General features: G+C 44.6%; 1 protein-coding gene across 12 annotated transcripts in view; it reads left to right on the top strand.

The window, feature by feature from the left end:
• Positions 1 to 25,675, top strand: part of DOCK3 (dedicator of cytokinesis 3) — a 711,354-nt gene that overhangs the window by 646,612 nt on the left and 39,067 nt on the right. For 7 of the 12 annotated variants that reach the window (XM_016941175.4, XM_016941180.3, XM_054681895.2 and 4 more), the window contains 6 exons: positions 11,449 to 11,534; positions 14,308 to 14,334; positions 14,465 to 14,560; positions 19,663 to 19,723; positions 20,239 to 20,332; positions 22,534 to 22,682. In XM_016941175.4, the coding sequence (XP_016796664.1) occupies positions 11,449 to 11,534; positions 14,308 to 14,334; positions 14,465 to 14,560; positions 19,663 to 19,723; positions 20,239 to 20,332; positions 22,534 to 22,682 (513 nt within the window). The remainder of the gene's footprint in view (positions 1 to 11,448; positions 11,535 to 14,307; positions 14,335 to 14,464; positions 14,561 to 19,662; positions 19,724 to 20,238; positions 20,333 to 22,533; positions 22,683 to 25,675) is intronic. The other 5 variants (XM_054681897.2, XM_054681898.2, XM_054681899.2 and 2 more) reach the window with 1 other exon arrangement.

The following is a 25,675-nucleotide window of genomic DNA, read 5'->3' on the forward strand; positions in this document are numbered from 1 at the left end:
AACTTACGTTTATCTAGTAGCTCAAGCTCCTTAATTATATTGTTTGAACTTCTGTAGCCTAACTAATGCTTTGCTACTTGATCCATTGGTTTTAAGAAAGTTCAATTAAAATGTTCCACTTTGTTTATATAAATATATAAATGATTGCAATTTTTAAATTTTGTTTTATTTTTGTTTCTAGGATACAGAAATTCAACTGATTTTTATATATTAACATTATATCCTGTACCCTTGCTAAATTTACTTATTAGTTCTGGAAGCTTTTTTGCAGATTCCTTGGGATTTTCTATTTAGACAATCATGTCATCTGAGAATAGAGTTTTATTTCTTCCTTTCTACTCTATATATCTCTTATTTTTCTTGCCGTATCACATCAGCCAGGACCTCCAGGATGATGTTAAATAAGAGCAATGAGAAACTTGCTTTGTTCTTAGGAGAAAGTATTCACCAGTGTTTTACCAGTGAATATGATACTATCCTTATGTGCTTCTCCTATTAAACAAATAAATAAATATGATACTAGCTCTAAGTCTTTTATAGATTCTTTTTATCATGGGTAAATAGTATTTAAGATAAAACAGTTTGGGAGTGTGTAGCTCTAATGCCTCCAGGTCTTTGGGAAATAATAACTTCAAACAAAAAAGGAACTGTTACTTTTCTGTATTGTTACAACTTGTGCCTTCTAAATGTGCAAAATGCACAACACCTGATTAAAAAAAAAAAAAACCCAGTTACCAAGAAGTGGATGACATTGCAGAGCTATGCAATGGCTCTGAGTCAGCTGAAGATGGGGCTGGGTTACATTCCACCATCACTAACACGGACCAGCCTAAAAATACTTTTTCTAATTATAGAACAATATTTATTTAATGTAGAAAAATTTAAAATGCAATAGTGGGCCAGGTGTGGTGGCTCACACCGGTAATCCCAGCACTTTGGGAGGCTGAGGCGGGTGGATCACAAGGTCAAGAGATCCAGACCATCCTGGCCAACATGGTGAAACCCCGTCTCTACTAAAACTACAAAAATTAGCTGGGCGTGGTGGTGTGTGCCTGTAGTCCTAGCTACTCAAGAGGCTGAGGCAGGATAATCGCTTGAACCTCGGAGGTGGAGTTTGTAGTGAGCTGAGATTGCACCACTGCACTTCACCCTGGCGACAGAGCGAGACTCCATCTCAAAAAAAAAAACAAAAACAAAAAACGCAATAGCTATAATGAAAAATTTTAACCCATAATCCTACCATTGTTAAGAACTTGGAGAGGAGGCAGTTTATGTCTTTTTTCTTCTCAATACATAGGCTTTTTTTAACTTAGAAAATGAAATTGTTAGAGGGCTGGCAAGATGGCCAAATAGGAACAGCTCTGGTCTGCAGCTCCCGAGATCAACACAGAAGGCGGGTGATTCCTGCATTTCCAGCTGAGGTACCCAGCTCATCTCATTGGGACTGGTTGAACAGTGGGTGCAGCCCACAGAGGGCAAGCCAAAGCAGGGTGGGGCATCACCTCTCCCGGGAAGCACAAGGGGTTGGGGAATTCCCTTCCCTAGCCAAGAGAAGCCATGAGGGACTGTGAACTGTGCAATCCGGCCCAGATACTGCACTTTCCCCATGGTCTTCACCACCCACACACCAGGAGATTCCCTCCAGTGCCTATGCCACCAGGGCCCTAGGTTTCAAGCACAAAACTAGGTGGCCGTTTGGGCAGACACCAAGCTAGCTGCAGGAGTTTTGTTTTTGTTTTTGTTTTTCATACCCCAGGGCACCTGGAACGCCAGTGAGACAGAACCCTTCACTCCCCTGGAAAGGGGGCTAAAGCCAGGGAGCCAAGGGGTCTGGCTTGGTGCATCCCACCCCCACAGAGCCCAGCAAGCTAAGATCCACTGGCTTGAAATTCTCGCTGCCAGCACAGCAGTCCGAGGTCGACCTGGGACACTCAAGCCTGGTTGGGAGAGGGGCTTCTGCCATTGCTGAGGCTTGAGTAGGCAGTTTTACCCTCACAGTGGAAACAGAGCCACCAGGAAGTTCGAACTGGGTGGAGCCCACTGCAGCTCAGCAAGGCTGCTGCGGCCAGAATGCCTCTCTAGATTCCTCCTCTCTGGGCAGGGCATCTCTGAAAAAAAGGCAGCAGCCCCAGTCAGGGGCTTATAGATAAAACCCCCATCTCCCTGGGACAGAGCACCTGGGGGAAGGGGCAGCTGTGGGCACAGCTTCAGCAGACTTAAACGTCCCTGCCTGACAGCTCTGAAGAGAGCAGCGAATCTCCCACCATAGTGTTTGAGCTCTGCTAAGGGTCAGACTGCCTCCTCAAGTAGGTCCCTGACCCCCATGTCTCCTGACTGGGAGACATCTCTCAGTAGGGGCCAACAGATACCTCATACAGGAGAGCTCTGGCTGGCATCTGGTGGGTGCCCTTCTGGGATGAAGCTTCCAGAGGAATGAACAGACAGCAATCTTTGCTATTCTGCAGCCTCCACTGGTGATACCCAGGCAAACAGGGTCTGGAGTGGATGTCAGCAAACTCCAGCAGACCTGCAGCAGAGGGGCCTGACAGTTGGAAGAAAAACTAACAAACAGAAAGGAATAGCATCAACATCAACAAAAAGGACGTCCACACAGAGACCTCATCTGAAGGTCACGAATATCAAAGACCAACGGTAGATAAATCCATGAAGATGGAGAGAAAACACTGCAAAAAGGATGAAAATTCCAAAAACCAGAATGCCTCTTCTCCTCCAGAGGATCACAACTCCTAGCCAGCAAGGGAACAAACCTGGACAGAAAATGAATTTGACGAATTGACAGAAGTAGGCTTCGGAAGGTGGGTAATAACAAACTCCTCCAAGCTAAAGGAGCATGTTCTAACCTAATGCAAGGAAGCCAAGAACCTTGAAAAAGGTTAGACGAATTGCTAACTGGAATAACCAGTTTAGAGAAGAACATAAATGACCTGATGGAGCTGAAAAACACAGCACGAGAACTATATGAAGCATGCACAAGTATCAATAGCCAAATTGATCAAGTGGAAGAAAGAATATCAGAGATTGAAGATCAACTTAATAAAATAAAGCAAGAAGACAAGATTAGAGAAAAAAGAATGAAAAGGAATGAACAAAGCCTCCAAGAGATATGGGACTTTGTGAAAAGACCAAATATACGTTTGATTGGCGTACCTGAAAGTGACAGGGAGAATGGAACCAAGTTGGAAAACACTCTTCAGGATATTATCCAGCAGAACTTCCCCAACCTAGCAAGACAGGCCAACATTCAAATTAAGGAAATCCAGAGAATGCCACAAATATACTCCTCGAGAAGAGCAACCCCAAGACATATAATCGTCAGATTCACCAAGGTTGAAATGAAGGGAAAAATGTTAAGGGCAGCCAGAGAGAGGTCAGGTTACCCACAAGGGGAAGCCCATCAGACTAACAGTGGATCTCTCTGCAGAAACCCTACAAGCCAGAAAAGCCAGAAGAGAGTGGGGGCCAATATTCAACATTCTTTTGTTTTTGTTTTTGTTTTTATTTGTTTTGAGATGGAGTCTTGCTTGGTCGCCCATGCTGGAGTGCAGTGGTGCAATCTCGGCTCACTGCAAGTTCTGCCTCCTGGGTTCATGCCATTCTCCTGCCTCAGCCTCCAGAGAAGCTGGGACTACAGGTGCCCGCCACTATGCCCGGCTAATTTTTTTGTATTTTTAGCAGAGACGGAGTTTCACCATGTTAGCCAGGATGGTCTCAATCTCCTGACCTCATGATCTGCCCACCTCAGCCTCCCAAAATGCTAGGATTACAGGCATGAGCCACCACGACCAGCCAACATTCTTAAAGAAAAGAATTTTCAAGAATTTCATATCCAGCCAAACTAAGCTTCATAAGTGAAGGAGAAATAAAATCCTTTACAGACAAGCACATGTGGAGAGATTTTGTCACCACCAGGCCTGCCTTACAAGAGTTCCTGAAGGAAGCACTAAATATGGAAAGGAGTAACCGGTACCAGCCACTGCAAAAACATACCAAATTGTAAAGACCATCAACACTATAAAGAAACTGCATCAACTAACAGGCAAAATAACTAGCTAGCATCATAATGGCAGGATCAAATTCACACATAACAATATTAACCTTAAATGTAAATGGGCTAAATGCCCCATTTAAAAGACACAGACTGGCAAATTGGATAAAGAGTCAAGACCCATCGGTGTGCTGTATTCAAGAGACCCATCTCACATGCAAAGACACACATAGGCTCAAAATAGAGGCATGGAGGAATATTTACCAAGCAAATGGAAAGCAAAAAAAAAAAAAAGCAGGGGTTGCAATCCTAGTATCTGATAAAACAGACTTTAAACCAACAAAGACCAAAAGAGACAAAGAACTGCATTACATAATGGTAAAGAGATCAATGCAACAAGAAGCACTAAGAGACAAATAACTGCATTACATAATGGTAAGGAGATCAATGCAACAAGAAGCACTAACTATCCTAAATATATATGCACCCAATACAGGAGCACCCAGAATCATAAAGCAAATTCTTAGAGAACTACAAAGATACTTAGACTCCCACACAATAATAGTGGGAGTCTTTAACACCCCACTGTCTATATTAGACAGATTAATGAGACAGAAAATTAACAAGGATATCCAGGACTTGAACTCAGCTCGGAACCAAGTGGACCTAGTAGACATCTACAGAACTCTCCACCCCAAATCAACAGAATATACATTCTTCTCAGCACCACATTGCACATATTCTAAAATTGACCACATAATTGGAAGTAAAACACTCCTTGGCAAATGCAAGAGAATGGAAATCATAACAAACAGTCTCTCAGACCACAGATTAAGAAACTCACTCAAAACCACACAACTATATGGAAACTGAACAACCTGCTCCTGAATGACTACTGGGTTAATAACAAAATGAAGGCAGAAATAAAGATGTGCTTTGAAACCAATGAGAACAAAGACACAACTTACCAGAATCTCTGGGACACATTTAAAGCAGTGTGTAGAGGGAAATTTATAGCACTAAATGCCCACAAGATAAAGCTGGAAAGATCTACAATTGACACTCTAACATCACAATTAAAAAAACTAGAGAAGCAAGAGCAAACAAATTCAAAAGCTAGCAGAAGACAAGAAATAACTAAGATCAGAGCAGAACTGAAGGAGATGGAGACACACAAAAACCCTTCAAGAAATCAGTGAATCCAGGAGCTGGTTTTTTGAAAAGATCAACAAAATAGAATAATAAGAGCTATTTATGACAAACCCACAGCCAGTATCATAACTGAATGGCCAAAAACTGGAAGCATTCCCTTTGAAAACCGGCACAAGACATAGATGCCCTCTCTCACCACTCCTATTCAATGTAGTATTGGAAGTTCTGGCCAGGGCAATCAGGCAAGATAAAGAAATAAAGGGTATTCAAATAGGAAGAGAGGAAGTCAAATTGTCTCTGTTTGCAGATGACATGATTGTGTATTTAGAAAACCCCATTGTCTCAGCCCAAAATCTCCTTAAGCTGATAAGCAACTTCAGCAAAGTCTCAAGATACAAAATCAATGTGCAAAAATCACAAGCATTCCTATACACCAATAACAGACAAACAGCCAAATTATGAGTGAACTCCCATTCACAATTGCTACAAAGAGAATAAAGTACCTAGGAATACAAATTATAAGGGATGTGAAGGACCCCGTCAAGGAGAACTACAAACCACTGCTCAAGGAAATAAGAGAGGATACAAATAAATGGAAAAACATTCCATGCTCATGGATAAGAAGAATGAATATCATAAAATGGCCATACTGCCCAAACTAATTTGTAGATTCTATGCTATCTCCATCAAGCTACCGTTGACTTTCTTCACAGAATTAGAAGAAAACTACTTTAAATTTCATATGAAACCAAAAAAGAGCCTGCATAGCCAAGATAATCTTAGGCAAAAAGAACAAAGCTGGAGGCATCATGCTACCTGACTTCAAACTATACTACAAGGCTACGGTAACCCAAACAGCATGGTACTGGTACCAAAACAGATATATAGACCAATGGAACCAAACAGAGGCCTCAGAAATAACAACATGCATCTACAACCATCTGATCTTTGACAAACCTGACAAAAACAAGCAATGGGGAAAGGATTCCCTATTTAATAAATGGTGTTGGGAAAACTAGCTAGCCATATGCAGAAAGCTGAAACTGGACCCCTTCCTTACACCTTATACAGATATTAACTCAACGTGGATTAAAGACTTTAGATATAAGACATAAAACCTTAAAAACCCTAGAAGAAAACCTAGGCAATACCATTCAGGACATAGGCATGGGCAAAGACTTCATGACTAAAACACCAAAAGCAATAGCAACAAAAGCCAGAATTGACAAATGGGATCTAATTAAACTAAAGAGCTTCTGCACAGCAAAAGAAACTATCATCAGAGTGAACAGACAACCTACAGAATAGGAGAAAATTTTTGCAATCTATCCATCTGACAAAGGGCTAACATCCAAAATCTACAAAGAACTTATATTTACAAGAAAAAAAAACCCTATCAAAAAGTGAGCAAAGAAGATGAACAGACACTTCTCAAAATAAGACATTTATGTGGCCAACAAACATATGTAAAAAAAGCTCATCATCACTGGTCATTAGAGAAATGCAAATCAAAACCGCGATGAGATACCATCTCACACCAGTTAGAATGACAGTCATTAAAAAATCAGGAAACAACAGATGCTGGAGAGGATGTGGAGAAATAGGAACATTTTTACACTGTTCGTGGGAGTGTAAATTACTTCAACCATTGTGGAAGACAGTGTGGCAATTCCTCAAGGATCTAGAACCAGAAATACCATTTGATCCAGCAATCACATTACTGGCTATATACCCAAAGGATTATAAATCATTCTACTATAAAGACACATGCACATGTATGTTTACTGCGACACTATTCACAATAGCAAAGACTTGGAACCAACCCAAATGCCCATCAATGATAGGCTGGATAAAGAAAATGTGGCACATATACACCATGGAATACTATGCAGCCATAAAAAAAGATGAGTTCATGTCCTTTGCAGGGACTGTGAAGCTGGAAACCATCATTCTCAGCAAACTAATAAAAGAACAGAAAACCAAACACCGCATGTTCTCACTCATAAGTGGGATCTGAACAATGAGAACACATGGACACAGGGAGGGGAACATCACACACCAGGGCCTGTCGGGGGATGGGGGGCTAGGGGAGGGATAGCATTAGAAGAAATACCTAATGTAGAAGACAGGTTGATGGGTGCAGCAAACCACCATGGCACAGGTATACCTATGTAACAAAACTGCCCGTTCTGCACATGTACCCCAGAACCTAAAGTATTAAAAAAAAAAAAGGCCAAAAAAATGAAATTGTTGTGTATATTGGTTTGTAATATCCCTTTTTTGGTAGCAACTTGTCATGACTACCTCTTCATGTGAATTAATGCTCCCCTATACTACCCTGTCAGTTTAGAGTCTATATGGTATTCCATTGTATGGCTGGACTGTAATGTATTTTGTTAAGCTCCTAATTTTATTTTTTTTTATTTATTTTTTTTTTTTTGAGACGGAGTCTCGCTCTGTCACCCAGGCTGGAGTGCAGCAGCACAATCTCGGCTCACTGCAACCTCTGCCTCCCGGGTTCAAGTGATTCTCCTGCCTCAGCCTCCTGAGTAGCTGGGATTATAGGTGCATGCCACCACACCCAGCTAATTTTTGTAGTTTTAGTAGAAACTGGGTTTCTACTAAAACTGCAAAACTACCAGCCTGTTGGTCAGACTGGTCTCGAGCTCCTGACCTCATGATCTGCCCACCTGGGCCTCCCAAAATGCTGGGATTACAGGCGTGAGCCCCCACTCCTGGCATGTTTTGTTGTTGTTGTTGTTGTTGTTTTGTTTGTTTGTTTTTTTTTGAGATGGAGTTTCCCTCTTGTTGCCCAGGCTGGAGTGCAATGGCATGATCTTGGCTCACTGCAACCTCCTCCTCCCAGGTTCAAGCAATTCTCCTGCCTCAGCCTCCCAAGTAGCTGGGATTACAGGCGTGCACCACCATGCCCAGCTAATTTTTTTTGTATTTTTAGTAGAGATGGGATTTCACCATGTTGGTCAGGCTGGTCTCAAACTCCTGACCTCATGTGATCCACCTGCCTCCATCTCCCAAAGTGCTGGGGTTACAGGCATGACCCACCTCTCCCAGCCCCTAATTTTAGCAACTCAGGTTCATTCCAAATTTTTGTCGTTAATATTGCAGAAAACATTTATTCTCATTTTCTTAGGTAAATTTCTCAACCTGTAATCACTAGATCAAAGAGTCAGAAACCTTTCTTGAGTTTTTACAGCACGATTTTTTGAAATCCAGACTACCTTTTCTGTGTATGTTCCATCTAAGCAATCACCGTGCTGAGCCGTGTCAGCTGTCATACCTGCCTCCTCTGCCAGATGATGGGCTCTTAGGGACCAGGATTATTTCTTGTGCATTTTTATATCTCAGAACCCACCATGGTGCCTGGGACATGGTAGGCTCATAGAGATGAAAATCAAAACTAGCATTTATTGAGTGCTTCCCAAGATCCAGGGCACAGTGACACCAAAGAGGAATGTTACCACCATTCCTATTTCACAAATGTAGAAACTTGGGCTTAGAGAGGTAAATATCAGAACTATGCAGCTCATTATATCACAGGACAAATATTTGTTGAATGAAGATGTCACTTCAGGAATATTGTTTCTATGGAATAAAAGTAACTGCAAACTTGATGGTCAGTGTCACTAATTATGACATAATATGTTTGAAGAACTTATTATTTTGTTTGACTTACAGATGTTGATTTTGCATGCATTGATATTCAGTGTCCCATGTTTCAGATTTCTAGATTTCTCCTCATAACTTCTCCTTTATGAGCTCTGTAGGGGTGATTAAGTAATGTCCCCCATATCCTTCCATCACCAGCATTTTTTTTTTTTTTTTTTTTTTGAGATAGAGTCTCACTCTGTTGCCCAGGCTGGAATGCAGTGGCACAATCTCGGCTCACTGCAACCTCCACCTCCTGGGTTCAAGTGATTCTCCTGCCTCAGCCTCCCAAGTAGCTGGGACTATAGGCAGGTGCTACCATGCCTGGCTAATTTTTTTGTATTTTTAGTAGAGATGGAGTTTCACCATGTTGGTCAGGCTGGTCTCAAACTCCTGACCTCAGGTGATCTGCCCGCCTCAGCCTTCCAAAGTGCTGGGTTTACAGGCATGAGCCACCACACCCAGCCCCATCACCAGCTTCTTTGCCAATACAAAGTTCAAAACACTTGAATAGGTATCAGAAGCACGTGGAAGATTCATTAAAGCACAACTTGTGTGTTCCCACCCTGAGTTTCTGATCCAACAAACTAGAGGAGGCCTGAGAATTTTAATTTCTAACAAGATCTCTGGTAAAACTGCTGCTGCTGGCCCAGAGACCCATTTTGAGAAATACTTAGGTGCCAGTGGACTGTTGTACCCTGTTTACACTGTTGTACTCTCTGCTGCTCCAGGTTCCCTCCCCACATTTTTGCTCTGTTCTGAAGGCACAATCTACCTATACCACCATGTGTGAAATGAGATCCCTTGTTATAATCAGGCCCGTCTCTTGGGGGCCTTTTAGCCAGCAGGTTGACCCAGTGAGGCAAGAAAAGCTCTGAAGTGGGACTAATCCACCTTGGCTTCTAGATGCAGCTCTACCTGACTTGACATAACCCCAGGCAAGTTCCTGCTTATGCCTCTTCTCTACACAAAGAGAGTGAGACGGCTTCAATCCCTAAGGACCCCAGGTCTCAGACTTTCTGTTTCTTCTCAAATGTATATTCAAGCAACTCACTCATCCCTGCCCTGGCCATGTAGCAGACCACTATTAAAAAAAAAAAAAAAAAAAAAAAAGAGGCTATATTTATTTCTCTGTCCTCATTTTCTGGTCATCAGATTTCAGAGGCCCTAACTGCCTTCACTGAATTTACTAATTCAGTTATTCTTTTATTATTTCTTAGCCTTAGGATTCTTTGCTCTCTGTAGAGTGAGAAAAGCTTCTGTTTATAGTACATTATTTCATGCAGCCATACCATGGCTTTTTTGTTTATATGAAATAATAAATAATATCACAGTACCACAGTTTAAAGGTTAACAAAGGGGTCCAGTACGGTGGCTCACGCCTGTAATCCCAGCACTTTGGGAGGCTGAGGCAGGTGGATCATCTGAGGTCAGGAATTCGATACCAGCCTGGGCAACATGGTGAAACCCCATCTCTACTAAAAATACAAAAATTAGCTGGGTGTGGTGGTGCGTGCTTATAATCCCAGCTACTCAGGAGGCTGAGGCAGGAGAATCACTTGAACCTGGAAGGTGGAGGTTGCAGTGAGCCGAGATCACGCCTGTGCACTCCAGCCTGACATAGTGAGACTCCATCTCAAAATAAATAAATAAAGGTTAATAAAAGGTTAAAACAATTTTATATCATATCACTTACAACCAGTTTCTCACCTCAGAGTGAATCCAGTGAGACCTATTAGAAAAGTGGCTGAGATCAGGATAAATAGTCAATGCATCTGAGGCCTAATACCTAGGTGATGGGTTGATAGGTGCAGCAGACCACCATGGCACATGCTTACCCACGTAACAAACCTGGCACAGGTACCAATCAATCAACAATCAAACAATCAAGCACAGGTATCCCCTGAACTTAAAATTAAATTAAATTTTTTTAAAAAGTGACTGAGTACTGCTGAATGCCCTTGCAAATCCGTGGGGCAGGAACAAATATAGTCTTGCTCCTTATGATTTAGGTATCCAATAACAAATGCAGGGGCCCGGTGATGGCCCAGTGATAGGAACAGCAGCCTCAAGGGCTCTAGGTTCTGTGAGTACAAACAGTAGAGCCTGTTATCCTGAAGGAAATTCGCTGGAGGAAACACTCAAATCTCATTTAGCTCCATTTAATGCCAGTCATTAAGAGTGAGGACAAGCTCCCCAGAAAGCATCCTTTTTGACTGGCTGACTACAGGGTAAAGTTCTAACCAAATGTATTTTACGCATACAAATTCTTTTGAATTAATGTTTTTAAAGGGGGAAAAAAACATCTGAAAAAGGCCTCTTTTGAATCCAAAGTACTTTTCTCTGTAGGGAATCCTTGCCTTTTGCCCTTAGATTGGAAAGAGTACCTGAGACTTTTAAGTCCTATCTCTTTTTCAAACCATTAGGGTGGGAGGCCTTTTTGATTTGGGGAGCAGAGTGGTTTCTTGGTGCTATAGGTAAAATACTACCTTCCCTGGGATTTCTTTGGAGCAAGGACAGGATCAGGAAGTAGTTTCCCACCATCCTCACCCACCACAGGAACTGGATTTCCCATTCTTTTTCTGAGGTCATCTCAGGTTTATGAAGTCTCTGCTTCCTTCTAGGTGGAGGCCGAGTTGATTGACAAGCTGGACAGCATGGTGTCAGAAGGGAAAGGTGACGAGAGCTACAGGGAGCTCTTCAGCCTACTGTAAGCTGCTCCAGCCCCAGGCACACCACACTGGGGGATGGGATGAAGTGGGCCAATGAAAAGTAGAGGTTGCAACTGCACTGGCAGGCTTTAGAGGTTGGTCATCAAGAGGGACCTGGGTTGTTCCTGATGGTAGCAATGCTCAACTTCTGTCAACAAGAAACCAAGGTCTTTCAGGGATTCCCATAGTTGACTGAAAAGATAGAAAACAGGTAATCTCTGAGCTCCTGGATTTGCTGACAGGAAAAGGATCATTGTGTGTCTTCATAACATGCACTGCATCTGGATGGGGGGCAGACGGTTCATGGAGACTCAGTTCTGGGCTCAATGCTGGCATTTCAAGGTGGGGGATAAATCCTCCTTTGAGAGACAGGTTCCTGTTTGCCCTGCTTTGTAAGGTAGTACAATCAGCTCACATTGCAGTGAGCTCTTGAACAAGCTGCAACACTCTTTCCAGGCCAGTTTTCATGTTTGTGGAATGAGATGGTTGTACTGAATGATGTCAGGGTTCTTCTGGATCCTCCATTCCATGGTTTCTGGCTTGAGTTGATGGAGGCCAAGAGACCTGAAGAGAGACCCAGGGGAACTATGGCCCTCCCAAGTAGATAGTGATGTTGCTATTTTATCTTCCTAAAAAATGAAATCTTAAGATATTTACAGCTCTAGAATACCCTCCCCATCTTACTTATTTCCAACTTTGAGATGTTCTTTGTTTTAGTACCATTTTGAAGACAAACCTCTAGCATATTTTTTCAGGAATAATACTATCCATTTGCTTAGAACTTTCCAGTGTGCAAAATGTATTGGCATTTCTTACCTTATTTGATCATCACAACATACCTACAAGGTGTGCAGAGTAGAAATTATCTTCCCTCCCACTTGAGAGATAAAGAACTGGGCTCAGGGAAGTGCCAGCCTGCACTCAGTTGCATGATCAGTAAGAGGCAGCTCTGGAAGGAGGGCCCAGATCTTCTAATTTCAAAATGGGGGAGTCTCCCCTATACTATGCCCATTTTGTTTCTTGAGGAGTCATGAGGTAAAATGTAAATTTATTTTTAATTTAAATAATTACAATTTGTGAAAATGAATCCATACTTTAGTATTTCTTTTTTAGCCGAAGATTTGTCTAATTGTGGAAACAAGGCAGTGTTCCTTGGCCACTAACAAATGACTACTACAAAGGAAAAAGTACAAAAATAATCTGTAATTACTAATTACCTGACCAAATCATGTTTATAAGCTCTTTTAAAATCAGTCTAAGAACTGAGAACCACTGATAACATGGAGCAGCATTTTCCAATTTGTGTTTTTGGAAGATGTTTGTAGGTATGCTAAAAAAAAAAAAAAAAGTAAATCATGGGTGAATTAGTTTAGAAAAGATTCAGCTAAGCAAAATTGAACAAGCCTCTTTATTGTAGGACTTCTCAAAGCCTTTGTTGTGCAAAAGGATATGAGCTGGGTGCAGTGGTACGCACCTGTAATCCCAGCTACTTGGGAGGCTAAGGTGGGAGGATTGCTTGAACCCAGGAGTTCGAGACTATCCTGAGCAACATAGCAGGACCCCATCTCAAAAAAGAAAAAATAAAGGATATGAAAAATCTCCAAAAGGAGGGTATAGTGATCAGCATTTCCCAATTTTCCATGCTTGTGTGCTCACAGAACATTTCCACCTGTCCTCTAGGACAGAGACCTCTGTAGAACACATTTGAAAAATGCTGGTACATTTCTCAACGGATAAAGCCACAGAAGTCAGATTCAGTGTTCTTACCTTCTCTAACAACAGGAGTCACCTGGAAAACCCTCACTTTCTCAGAAGCCTGGCCTAGGCAGTATGCTCTGTGCAAGGAGACAGTCATCATTGTAGCAGCAGCATTAACAGCAGTCAGGCTGTGGGTTTGAGTCCCCAGTGCTGGACCCCTAGCTGGGTCTGCCACCCCAGGTGACTCTCATGACCTTAGAGAGCAAGGAATAGTGTGGAAAGGAATCAGGAATAGGGTTGTATGGAGTGAAGGATGGACCTGGGCTCATCACTGGAACAAGCAGAAAGAGTTCAAGTCATTGTCCATTAGGAAAGACCTGTGGGATGGCAGAGGATCTCAGAAGCCAGGCTTTTGGAGAAGCCAGGGGCTGCCCTGAGGTACCAGGAGCATGGGGTTGTCAAGTAAGAAAAGAACCTGGACATTTAGCTCCTGGCTCTGGCACATTTTGCTTGGGAGCATTCCCTGTGACAGTAGGATGGCCAAGTATAGCTCCTGGACTTGCTCACTTTCCCTCATGTTGGGGCCCCAAGACTAGTGGAATCTTTCCCTTAGTTTCCATGAAGATGATGGGTTTAGGCTGGGTGGCTCATGCCCATAATCCAAGCACTTTGGGAGGTTGAGGCAGGAGAATCACTTGAGGCTAGGAGTTCAAGGCCAGACTGGGCAACATAGCAAGACCCCATCTTAAAAAAGAAAGATTAAAATTTTGAAAAACAGAGCTTGGTGAGGATGGCTCTGGGCAGTGATAAAGACAGTCAGCCATTGGCAAAGTCAGGCTTATCCCTCAGTGGGCTCTTGTTCAACTACTCCTTCAGAACAGACCTCAACTACTCCTTTAGAACAGAAGAGAAGTGAGTTACAGTGTATGCCTAAGGTGGCTGGAGCCGAACCCCTCCCTCCCCCCACCTCAGTGGCATCCTTAGGAACTTGTACATGGAAATAGAAGATGTGTTTTCATTTGTTGCTGCCAGTTCAGTAACTTCCTTATCTTTGCTTTCTGCTGCATGGAGTAGAACCCAGCTGTTTGGGCCCTACCCCAGGTAAGACTGCAGTGTGGTAAGTCTGCTGTCTGCAGATCCATCACAGCCTCCATGGGCTCTTGGACTTCACTCTTGTGCCCAGGAGAAGGCTCATGAATTGTGTTTGCTTTCTCCACCCCTCCACCAATAGCCTGCTGGAGAAGGTTGAACAAGAAACATGGCGCGAGACCGGCATTTCCTTTGTGACCTCGGTCACCCGCCTCATGGAACGTCTTCTTGACTACAGGTATCTTCTCAGCCACCCGCTCCCCTCTTCCCTTGTCAGGATACTCTCTCTGGCAAGGGAATCCCCCTGACCTGAAAACTGAGATCATGTGCCCTTCATGGGGAGGACTGTTGTGATATTGGGTGCCATCACCAGTCAATAGGAATCTGCTGATGACCAAGGAGAGACAGAGACAGAGACTTTTCCCAGGGGTAGGCTAGGGCCTCCTGGGATTCCCCACTAAAATGTGGGCACATGTACCCCGGAGGGATCTCGGGGACATGTAGTCATCTGGCCTTCCATCCAGAAGGGTCAAGGCTCAGAGGAATGGGCACAGCAAGAGGGAAGAGTAAAGCTGTCTCCAGAGCAGGGCAGGGAACAGCTGTAGGTCCTTAGTGAAGACCCTCCTCAGAACCATATGGCAGATGAGCAGAGAAGTATCACCTGGAGGACTTGAAGTTGGCTTTTCCAGGGACTAGGGACCCCACTTTTCAATGCCTATATTCTTTATCTAAAATCTATGTATTTCTGTCCCTTGGTCATGGCCAGAATAGATTAGAGGAAACAGCCTGTGAGCTCAGAGATCTTCATATTATGTCCAGTCTGGGAGTTCATGTGGAATAAGAATTTTTTTTTTTTTTTTTTTTTTTTTTGGAGATAGTCTCGCTTTGTCACCCAGACTGGAGGGCAATCATGGCTCACTGCAGCCTCGAAGTCCTAGGCTCAAGCGATCCTCCCACCTCAGCCTCCTGAGTAGCTGGGGCTACAAGCTCATGCCACCATGCCCGGCTAATTTTTTGTTTTTTGTTTTTGTACAGACAAGTTCCCACTGTGTTGCCCAGGCTGGTCTCAAATTCCTGGGCTCAAGTGATCCTCCCACCTCAACCTCCCAAAGTGCTGAGATTACAGGCCTGAGCTGCTGCACCCAGCCAGAATTAGAATTTCTTAATGAAAGTCTGCCTTCTCAGTTGTATCATGGCTTTTGAATTAGTCCAAACATGACAATGAAGCTACAACTGCAGCCTTAATCATTCTCTCAGCAGGGTTCAGGTGATGGCTAAAGGTGCCTTTTGGGAGCCTGGAGGAAGGTGAGGAGAAATGATAAATGAAACCCAGCTCCAAGCAATAGTTGCCTTCTCTGTGCTATAAGCTGTGCAAATGCCAAATGAGGGGAGCATTTTCAGCTCATGGATCAGGAAATAGGAGAGTTAAGCCTGGATCCAGTTGCTGCTGAAGTAGAAGATGCTGCTATGCAAAAGATTCAGGTGTCCAATGCACTGGCCTGGATATGGAAATGGAATTCCTGAGAAATGTGCTCATGTCTTAAGCATCCCCCCATTCTGTAGCACAGCTATGCTTGTGCGAACTTTAGCCCATTTTTCCTGGGCCTTTCGAGTTCAAAGCTGGCCTTGGGGCCCCTTTTACAGCAGGAGACTTCTTTGTTCACACCAGGTCCGTAGCTTCTCCTGCAGCTGCAATTAGACAGGGAAGAGAGGTGGGAAAAGCGCTGCACCTCCCCCTTTCCAAAACATTTTCTAAAGTTTGGCTTTATTCACCGTGGCCTAACAAAGGAGCAGAAAATAATTTCTTAGGCTCCAAGGCCTTATTCTAGCCGCCTGTTTGATTTCTTTAGCTGCCTTCTACAAGCAGCTCAAACTCATGCCCAAAAGCAACTTCATTCTCTATTTCTTGTCTCGGTGGTGGTATCTACAAAAAGGCCAAAGTCTTTAATATGGCATCACTGGCCTTTGCTCACTTCTCCAGACCAATCTTCTGCTAGTCCCCAGTACTCATGCCCTACACACCAGCCTCCCAGTGTTGCTTCTTGCTAACATGAAAGGAAACAGCATAATGTTGATGATGGCCCCTGTTTATTGAAAATCTACCACGAATGCTCTACATACATTTTCTCTAATCCCATAAGCATCCTCATTCTTTTTATCCATGAGGAGACAACTAAAGTATACATATGTAACAAACTTGCAGGTTGTGCACATGTACCCTAGAACTTAAAATATAATTAAAAAAAAAAAAGAAAAAGCCAAAAAAAAGAAGAAGTACCACTGCTAGGATTTGAACCCAGATCTAGCTGACTCAAGAACCATGCCCTATCTCTGTGTCCATGTTGTCACCACTTAATCACTTGTATTTTCCCTTCAGGTTTCTCTGTATGCTGTGTTCTCTCCCAAGAGTGGTCTTCCAACTCACCCCTATTAAGGAAGCTTTCCCAAGCCAGGAGCTTACCTTTCCGTGCACACATTGAATGATGATCATTTGTCATTCTGTCTTACCTTACAAAAGAGGACCACCTCCTTGAGGATAGGAACCTTGTCCTTATCTCCCTGTTCCCCCGTATGGGGGCCAGCTCCTGGCAGGTGCATAGTAAATAATGAGTGATAAACTTGTTGGAAAGACCATGCAGGAACCAAGCAACTCTTTTCGTCTGCCTCAATGCAGTTAGTTCAAGAACTTACTAAGAAAAGAGTTGTTGGCCAGGCACAGTGGCACATGCCTGTAATCCCAGCACTGTGGGAGACCAAGGCAGGCAAATTGCTTAAGCTCAGGAGTTTGAGACCAGCCTGGACAATATGGCGAAACCCCATCTCTATGAAAAATTGGGAAAGTAGCCAGGCATGGTGACATGCACCTGTGGTCCCAGCTACTTTGGAGGCTGAGGTGGGCGAATCACTTTAGCCGGGGAGGTCGAGGATGCAGTGAGCTGAGATTGCGCCACAGAACTCCAGCTTGGGCGACAAAATGAGACCCTGTCTCAAAAAAAAAAAAAGAAAAGAAAAGAAAAGAAAAAGAAAATAGTTGTTGATATGACTCAAGGGAAGGACATCAAACAAAAAGGAAAAAATAATTGTTCAAAGTTTTAAAATACATACATTGATTAAACAAATAATCAATAGATTGTACTCTAGAATTACCTGAACCTGTTATGTAAGACTCAATTTTAGACTGGCAAAACTTTAGATACTCAGAGGAATACCTCTTCAACTTTTATATCAATGTCTTTAACTTTTGTGTGAATCTCAGACACTCTGTGTCAGACATGAAGATTCTCACTGGTAGTAACTATATTTCCCAGGTTAGGAAGCAGAGCCCTAGAAGGGTTTTTTTGTGTGTGTGCCTGGAACAGACAGGGACAGAGCTAGAGTTGCCAAGCCCTTGTGGCTCAAAGTGGAACCTCTACCTGGAATGGGCAACTGAGGGTTATGAAGCCTTCCTTTCCCAGGCCTCTCAGGTTGCAATGAGGGCTTCCTGGTCACTGATGTAGTCCCCAGCCAGCCCACTACTCAGGTGAGCCGGATGCTTCAGAAGCCTCTTTCTGGAGTCTTCCCTGCTCACCCTTCAGAGAAAGAGCAAGAGGAAAGCAACAGCTGCACCTAAGTCAGACTTTAAAAGGCATCCACCATGAAGTAGCCACACAGAAGTGATGCAGAGCTACACAAAAAAAGAGTCTGCTGTCAGCAGTGCAGAGGAGAAGCAGTCATACAGCACAGAAGTGTGTAGGATGCCCCTGGTATCACAGTGTTGAGGCCACTTCCTTTCTGTTTAAGGGACTTAGCTATGAAGTTCTGGTTATGGCCAAATAGAAGTTAATCCGTGGTAAATGTTTCAGATGCTTTATAGAAAATACAAATCACTAAATGCCAAAGTGGCTAGGTAAGATCTCACTGCCCTTCATGGGGCCAACTTACTGGGGAGACAGATGCCTTCTACCATTGTGTGGGTTGCTTGGAACAACTTGGCCATCTGACCTCAGCCTCACTCCTCGAAAAGTCAAGCAGTTTCCTGGCTCTGCTAGCGCTAAAGGGACAGGTTCTGCAGAGGGATGTTCAGGACCCTCATGTCTGGCTACATAGGAACCAAATATCTTACATGGTGAATGTGCTGATAGGTCAAACCCCCCTAGAAAGGAGGGCCTTGGTTCCAAACCTCTCAAACCTGTCAACTCTGACAGGAGACTTCCACAGGAAGGACATTTGGCTTTGCAGAATATCATGAGAGGAGTATGGATTTTCAACATCCTTTTCTTTCAAAGAAGTCATCCCAAGGTTCTTCCTCTGCATGATGGGAAGGTGGGGAGAACTGGGTTTGTCAAATGACCATCCAGAGGCTCAGTGACTTGGCCTAGGGACCCTGACTCCCAGCTGTACTGCTCTTCACTGGGCCCTGTGCCTGTCAGTGGAGCAAAGCCAAAGATACTCTCCAACCTGACCCTAGAAATCTGTATAAACCCCTTTCTGCAGCTTTTCCCCAGAGCTGCTAATACACAGCTGCACAAGAAACTAGATCTTCTCCATAGCAGTGTGGGCTGCTATGGAAGGAGACACATCAGGCAGATGGCACGCTGGCTGGCATAGGAGATGTCTTGCTGGATTCACCAGTCTGGTTCTCATTCTCCTTCATCTCCTTGTGCCAGGCTTCTGCTCCTTTCCAGAGGAGCTTGGCTTTGACCAACCCTCTCCCTATCTTGGAAAAGTGTTCCTATTTTCCTGTCTCTCACAGGCCATCCCTGACCCCTCCTACACCGAGACCCTGCTAGGTATGAATGCAGCTCAGTCCTGGCTGATGCTTTAAGCACGAGACCTGCTGCTTCTGGTGATAGATGGCTCCAAACACTAGTACACAGGAAGGAAACCATAGGGAGAAATGTCAACTAGGTGGTGAACATGTACGGAGCCCTGAAGCTAGGGCCCTGAAGTGGAGGGTCTTGGCTTCTATTCAGCACTCCTACAAAATGAAACCTGCCCTTTAAGGAGAATTCTGTGCCTCCCTTTTTGGGAAGTTGAGGATTTGGCCTTCCACTAATTCATATACCCTTTTGTGCCAAGGACATTGGTAGGTGCCACTTAATACCCTGATGTAGCTCTGGGCTCTCTCTGTGCTCTGCCACCAGAATAAGGGGCTCAGTTGAACAGAGATTTTTGAGCCCTGAGAGTGGTTCCAAAGCTAAAGGAGCTCACAGTAGAGTCCTTATCTATGGAAGCAGTTCCTGTTGGAGGCCATCTCAATCTGGGATTTGGTCATACTAATGCCCCAGTGATAGTACAGTTCTATGTGTTGTCTCAAGGCCCCACTTCATATCTGGTGCTCATCTGTGCTCTCTCTTCCAGGGACTGCATGAAAGGAGAGGAAACAGAGAATAAGAAGATAGGCTGCACTGTTAACCTGATGGTGAGAGGACATGGGCCCTGACTTCTCTCTGCCTACTGAAATGGTTTCTGTCCTGCACTGTGATTGGCTTGGCCCTTCTACAATACATGGCTGCAGGCCTAAGGGTTTGAATCAGGACATCAGCTCTGTTACTGGTATCTTAGAGGCCTGCACTCCCCCAAACACATTCCTACTTGGGGAAGGAATGAAACGAGCTTCTCTTTGGATAGAACTCTAGCCTGGCCTCTTGGCAAGGACCCACTAACCCTGACATACCCAATTCACAGTCAACCCTGACTCCTGATCTGCCCTGATGCTTTTCCTCTTAACACTACCCAGGGCTCCCATAGACCTGCCAGTGGTTCCACCCACAGCAGGTGTTCCTTCTGGCTGGTGCTTTCTCCTTCTGGTGCTGTCTGCCTCCAGGGCCTGCCCTCCCCCTCCTGCCCAGCACACCCACGGCTATGGCCAGCTGCCCAGAGCTTGGCTATGGCTTCCACAGGTAGTTGACAGGTGTTTCCTTCTCTTTATTGTAGAATTTTTACAAATCTGAGATTAACAAGGAAGAAATGTATATCCGCTACATCCATAAGCTTTGTGACATGCACTTGCAGGCCGAAAACTACACAGGTAAGTGGGGAGAAGAGAGAGCCATGCCTGACCATGAGGACAAACTGAAGGGATTTGTACAATAGGCAGAGAAAGGCTTCAGGCTGGTGCCTGCCAGATCTCAGCAGAATGTTGGGGCTTGTGCTATCCCCTCACCTCACTCATTTCCCTCAACTCCTTTGTGGCACATGGTAGAGAGAAAGCAGGCAGAACTTCCACTTGTGCCTTTGTGCCATGTCATCCACTACTTGAGTCTGTTTCACTCTTCTTCCCTCCTATCCACCCCTCTGAAGTCTCAAGGGTGACCTCCAAATTCTGGTGCACCAGGTTCAGAGCATCCTGAGCTCACTGTCACTCCTTATGAACAGAGAGCCTTTTTTAGGACTTTCAAAGCTGGGGCTAAGGTTATAACAAAGGAATATCCCCCTAACCCTGGAACTTCCAGAACTCACTAGCAGACCTTCCTTGCAGGCTAGGCTCTTCAGACCCTGCAACTGCATAGCAGCCTCACATTGTACACTCAGTGTAGAGTATAAAGAATGTTCATCTGACTTCTTGACAGGCCAGATAGGGCTCCTTTCATTGTATCTACAATTTAATCCAATATCAAGGCCTTTTCTAACTAGAACAAATTTTAAAGCATTTCAAAGTGGCTGTCACATCTGTTTACTGAGAACCACACTGAATCAGGGGGTTACGTGCATGCATGTGTGTCCTATCTGATTGACTTATGCCATCGTTCCCCCCAAAGAGCCATTTTCTCCACTGTGGTGACCAGCCATTATGTCTTAGCTCTTAGGCGATAGGACTTGAATTTGTGTGATAGATCAGGAAATTTAAGCTATCCTTGTCTGCAAATGCTATTGCAATTAGGTAGATTTGTAGAAACAGAGAATCCTCCTTCTTTATCTCTAGCCATTAGAGAGTGTTTGGCATAGATGGTATCTTATCTGATAGCATAGCTTGGCAAGAATTAAATCTAAAATGACTGGGCTTTGAATCTTAAATTCAGCTGACTAATAAAATGACTGGGCTGAGTCTACCATTCTCTGCATCCACTTGCACCCATGATCCCAGCAACCCTCTGAGAGGGCATTGAAGAGAAAGACTTTGATAAATGTTATGTATCAGTAGAAGCATTTGCTAAACTCCTAGGAAACGGGGCCATGACTGAGAGGCTGGGTCAGGGATTTTAACAGAGAAAGAGTGCTAAGCCTTGTCTCTGATGGCTCAGGGAATGACATCTGAAAAGAATATAGGCAAGGAAGAAAAAGACGTTCCATGGTTTCCTAAGCTCCAGAGGGAGGCCCTGAGTTCCACAGGGCTTGTCCTTAGAGAGAAAAGGCTTCCTGATCCCATGAGGAGGCGTGTACATTCCTTGACAGGAAGTTCCAGTGGCAAGGGCACAGGCAAAGAGGCAAGGATGAGGAGGAGCCTAAAGAGTGGACACAGGCAAGTGGGCCTAGCTAAAACTGGAAGTGGGTCAATAAATGGTTAGAAATGAGATTCTTCATAGTCATGGGGAGTAGATTTGAGTAGGGCCTTGAAAGCCAGGCAGAAGCACAGAAGCTAGAACTAACTTGCCAGTAGGAGATGCCCACTAAAAATGAACAAATAGAACAGAGAGAAAACTGTGTAATGAGGCCCCTGAGCCGTGGCTGTGATTCAGTATGACTCATCCCTTGGAATGTAGGGAGCCATGGTATTTCACTGCTGTTGTTTTACATAACCTTCTCTAATTGTTCCACACATAGAGTAAGATGTTGCCAGGCCTTCACTCTGGGTCTAGTATCAATTTAGGTTCCTTTGGTAATGGAGCCCTAAGAGCCAGTTCTGAGAAGGTTGGAAAGGAAGCTGTAGTCAGTTGAGCAAAAAGGAACCCAAGAGCTCTCTCTGATGTGTCAATGTCTCCCAAAGCAAGGCAGCCTGTGCACAGATTTTTGGGTAGCTGAACCATTCTTTATTAATCTGGAGGCTGGAACAGGTGACCAGGCCATGGAAGGAAGGTGTCTACCAGAATATTTGGCTCCTTCATGCTGTGGACAAGGGTTATTGGCTTGTTGAGCAGCCCTACTGTTTCATCTTTAGTATCCAGTGTCCCTGACCTGGGCTGCACATGACTTGCGCTGGCATTCTGCCCAGCATAGTCCTCTGACACCAGGCTGCTCCTGGGCCTCTGAGCAAGGGAAGCCCCTGGACCTCCATGCTGTCTGTCCCCACAGAGGCCGCATTTACCCTGCTCCTTTACTGTGAGCTGCTGCAGTGGGAGGACCGGCCACTACGGGAATTCCTCCACTACCCATCGCAGACAGAGTGGCAGCGGAAGGAGGGACTGTGCCGGAAGATCATTCACTACTTCAACAAAGGCAAGGTATGCATCATTAGGCAAGCCCTTTAGCCCTTCAGCTTCTGCTGTGATGCATGGCATCTTGACACCATAGGGTTAACAGCAGCTCCAGGGGGTAGTGTGTGGGGTGGTGAGTGGGTGGGTGCCTATCTATGTGCCTAAGATGTGGAGGCAGCATGATTTTCTCTGAGGGAGAAAAAGACAACAGCCTAATTCTGTGGCTTGAAAGCCATATCCAGATTGTAGGTGTTAGAGACTACCCCACATACCAGCTTTGCATATCTATAAATATGAATGCTTCTACAGCAGGGGCTTCTGGAACCCTGTTTGTTTTTATTGGATTTACTTAAAGAACTGATACGGCTTTCTAATCTGCTGCCATATAAAATATGAGTGGTAGAAATGAATGGATTTTAACCACAGCCAAAGGCGGGCCTAAACTGCCTCTTACTGGTATGTGTTCTTTTCTTAGATTTCCCTTCCCTACAGCACAGCCTGGGCTCCTCTCATATTGGGGTTATTTTCCATCAAACTACTTTCTATGGGATTGGCAGCATTGTCAGCACTGGTTTAGGCTTCCTTGGGACTTCCCAGCCATTCTCCTCCCATCTCTGGGAGAGCTCTATGTGGCGCCCTCTGACTACCTACTGTTAGATGTGGCCCTTGTGCTGGAAAAACTTGTTGAAGCCATTTTCTCATTACTAAGCTTTGAGCACATTTTAAAGCTGAAATAGGGTCATTCATGGAACTATAGTAGCTGAGCCCCCAACTCAAATGGAAATTGGTTTTTGAGATGAGTTTTTTCATCAAAAAGAAAGATTTAAACATTAATGGCCTTTGTCTATAAATCAGAAAACATCCTTCAGTTTTACATAACATGGGGGACTTCTGTGTTTGTCAAAAATATTCACTCAGAAAACATTTCCCCATACAGAGAATGCACTGGTAAGCAAGAACCTTTCCAAAAGCGCAGAAACTCTTATGTAACCTAGCCCAGAAAGGATGCCCATGCTCAGCTCTCAGCCAGCCCATGCAACTGATCCACAATGCTGACCCAAAGCCTCTGGTCCTTGCTGATCCAGGGCCTGATACAGAGCCCCTCACATGCAGTTTTAGGCCTATTTTCCTGGCACCTGGCTAACCTGGAGCTGCCCCTCACCCTCATGCCCAGCAAGCCCTCCTAGCTCACAGGGAATGACATAAGCATGGTGTGAGTACGCATGTGTGCTTCTAGTGCATTCATTCTCATTTCTTTCCATGGGCACAGAGTACAGAGTGGAGAGTTATCCTAATCTGACTGAGTCTACCCATGGGATGCATGAGCATTGATGGTCCCCTATTCATCCCACATTATAGTAATGCATAGAAAAGCAGGATTAAACTTTAACATGGACTAGGGAGTAAAACACAAAGTGTGCCTGAGTACTGTAGATGGACAAGAAGGAGAGAAGGACTAGGAGGCTCCATAGGCCACCTTCTCAGGAATCTCCTCACTTCTGCAATCCTGCCTTTGCCCTGAATTTCTGGAGGAGCAGAGTCTATGCTGAGTAGAGACCACTCAGTGAGCCCCCTCATGAGCTCATCCTCAGAGGGGCAGTTATCAGACCCACTGTCTTAGGCTCACACAGAAGGCCTACCTTGTCTGTTCCTGTGCCTCAGCTCCTGATGAAACTATTAGGTGAGATTAACCAGTTCTTCTTGAAAATATTCTGGGTTTTCAAGAAGAAAACCATGGTTCTAGAGAAGCAAAACCCAGATGCTATGGGAAAAAAATGCTTCCGTGGGGCAGGGATGCTTGGCACCAAGAGAAAAGCCACCTTGGCAACAAGAGAAGGGCAAGGAAAGAAAGGAGCAGGTAGTGAGTTTCTAGCTCTCAACACTGCCAGCACACCCTGCCTCACAAGGCAAGCCCCTCCTGGCTTTTCTTCCAGGCACTACCCCCAAGAGCTGCCCCATAGGGACTGCTCATTTAGGTGATGATGGCCCCATGTAGGGCTAAAGATGCCCTGCCTGCTGACAGTAGCTTCCAGTGAAACAAATGTCCTCCAGTGGGATCAAGGCTCATCTATCTTGCTGGCATCTCTTCCCTAGTTTGTAACCATGCTGCTCCAAGGCACTCACTCCAAGGCCTCTACTCCAGTTATCTTTAGAATGAACAAGGACAAAAAGTAGTAGAAGAGAAGTGATTGGATTTCAGAGACTGGTAAGGCATTTTGGAGTAGCTTTGCTTTCTGCCTGAAGGAGGGAAACCAAAGGAAAAGATGTAGATGGGGATGCATTGCACCTGTAGTACACTTGCTACCTCTGTGCAGAGGCAGCTCTCAAAGCCCCCAGACCCACCATTGTTCCAGTACACCCCTCAAAGCTGGCACATGCTCTCTGGTGTGTGCCTTAGACAACACAATCTCCCTTGGTCCCATGTTTATGTCCTGGGTACCCAAGAGGATTAGCCATGGCTAATAACATGGCCATAGCCTAGTCCTGGGCCATTCTCTCCTGTAGTGAGGTGGTTCACTTACAAACCTGCTACAAGTTGGACTAGGCTCTGGTCCACAGACAGTCAGCTCTCCCAGGCCAGACAAGGAGAGAGGGAAACTCCAAAGAGACAGGATATGGCAGGGTGAGAGTTGAGAGAAGGAAGGGGTGATGTGAAGATCAGAGCTGGTCCTGCATCTCTAGGTGGAGGAAGCAGGCAGGAGGAGAAGCTGGACAGAGGCTAGCAAACCATCAGGGCTAGACCAGCCACTTATGTGGGAGAGGGCTTGGGCTCTCCTGCTTGAGGGTTCACCATGGTCCACACTCATTTGAAAGAATGACTGTTACTTCTAATATGTAATGTGCAAACAGACTGCCAGACTGGTGGCCCATGCTTTTCCCTTCCTTTGCCATTTGATTAGAATGACCCCTAAGTCAGTACAACTTTTTGTGCTGTCCCTGCGAGGGAGCAACAAGGATTTATAAAAGCACATATTAGGCCAGGCAAGGTGGCTCACGCCTGCAATCCCAACACTTTGGGA

Source organism: Pan troglodytes, chromosome 2, assembly GCF_028858775.2.
Source record: "Pan troglodytes isolate AG18354 chromosome 2, NHGRI_mPanTro3-v2.0_pri, whole genome shotgun sequence".
Classification (NCBI taxonomy): Eukaryota; Metazoa; Chordata; class Mammalia; order Primates; family Hominidae; genus Pan; species Pan troglodytes.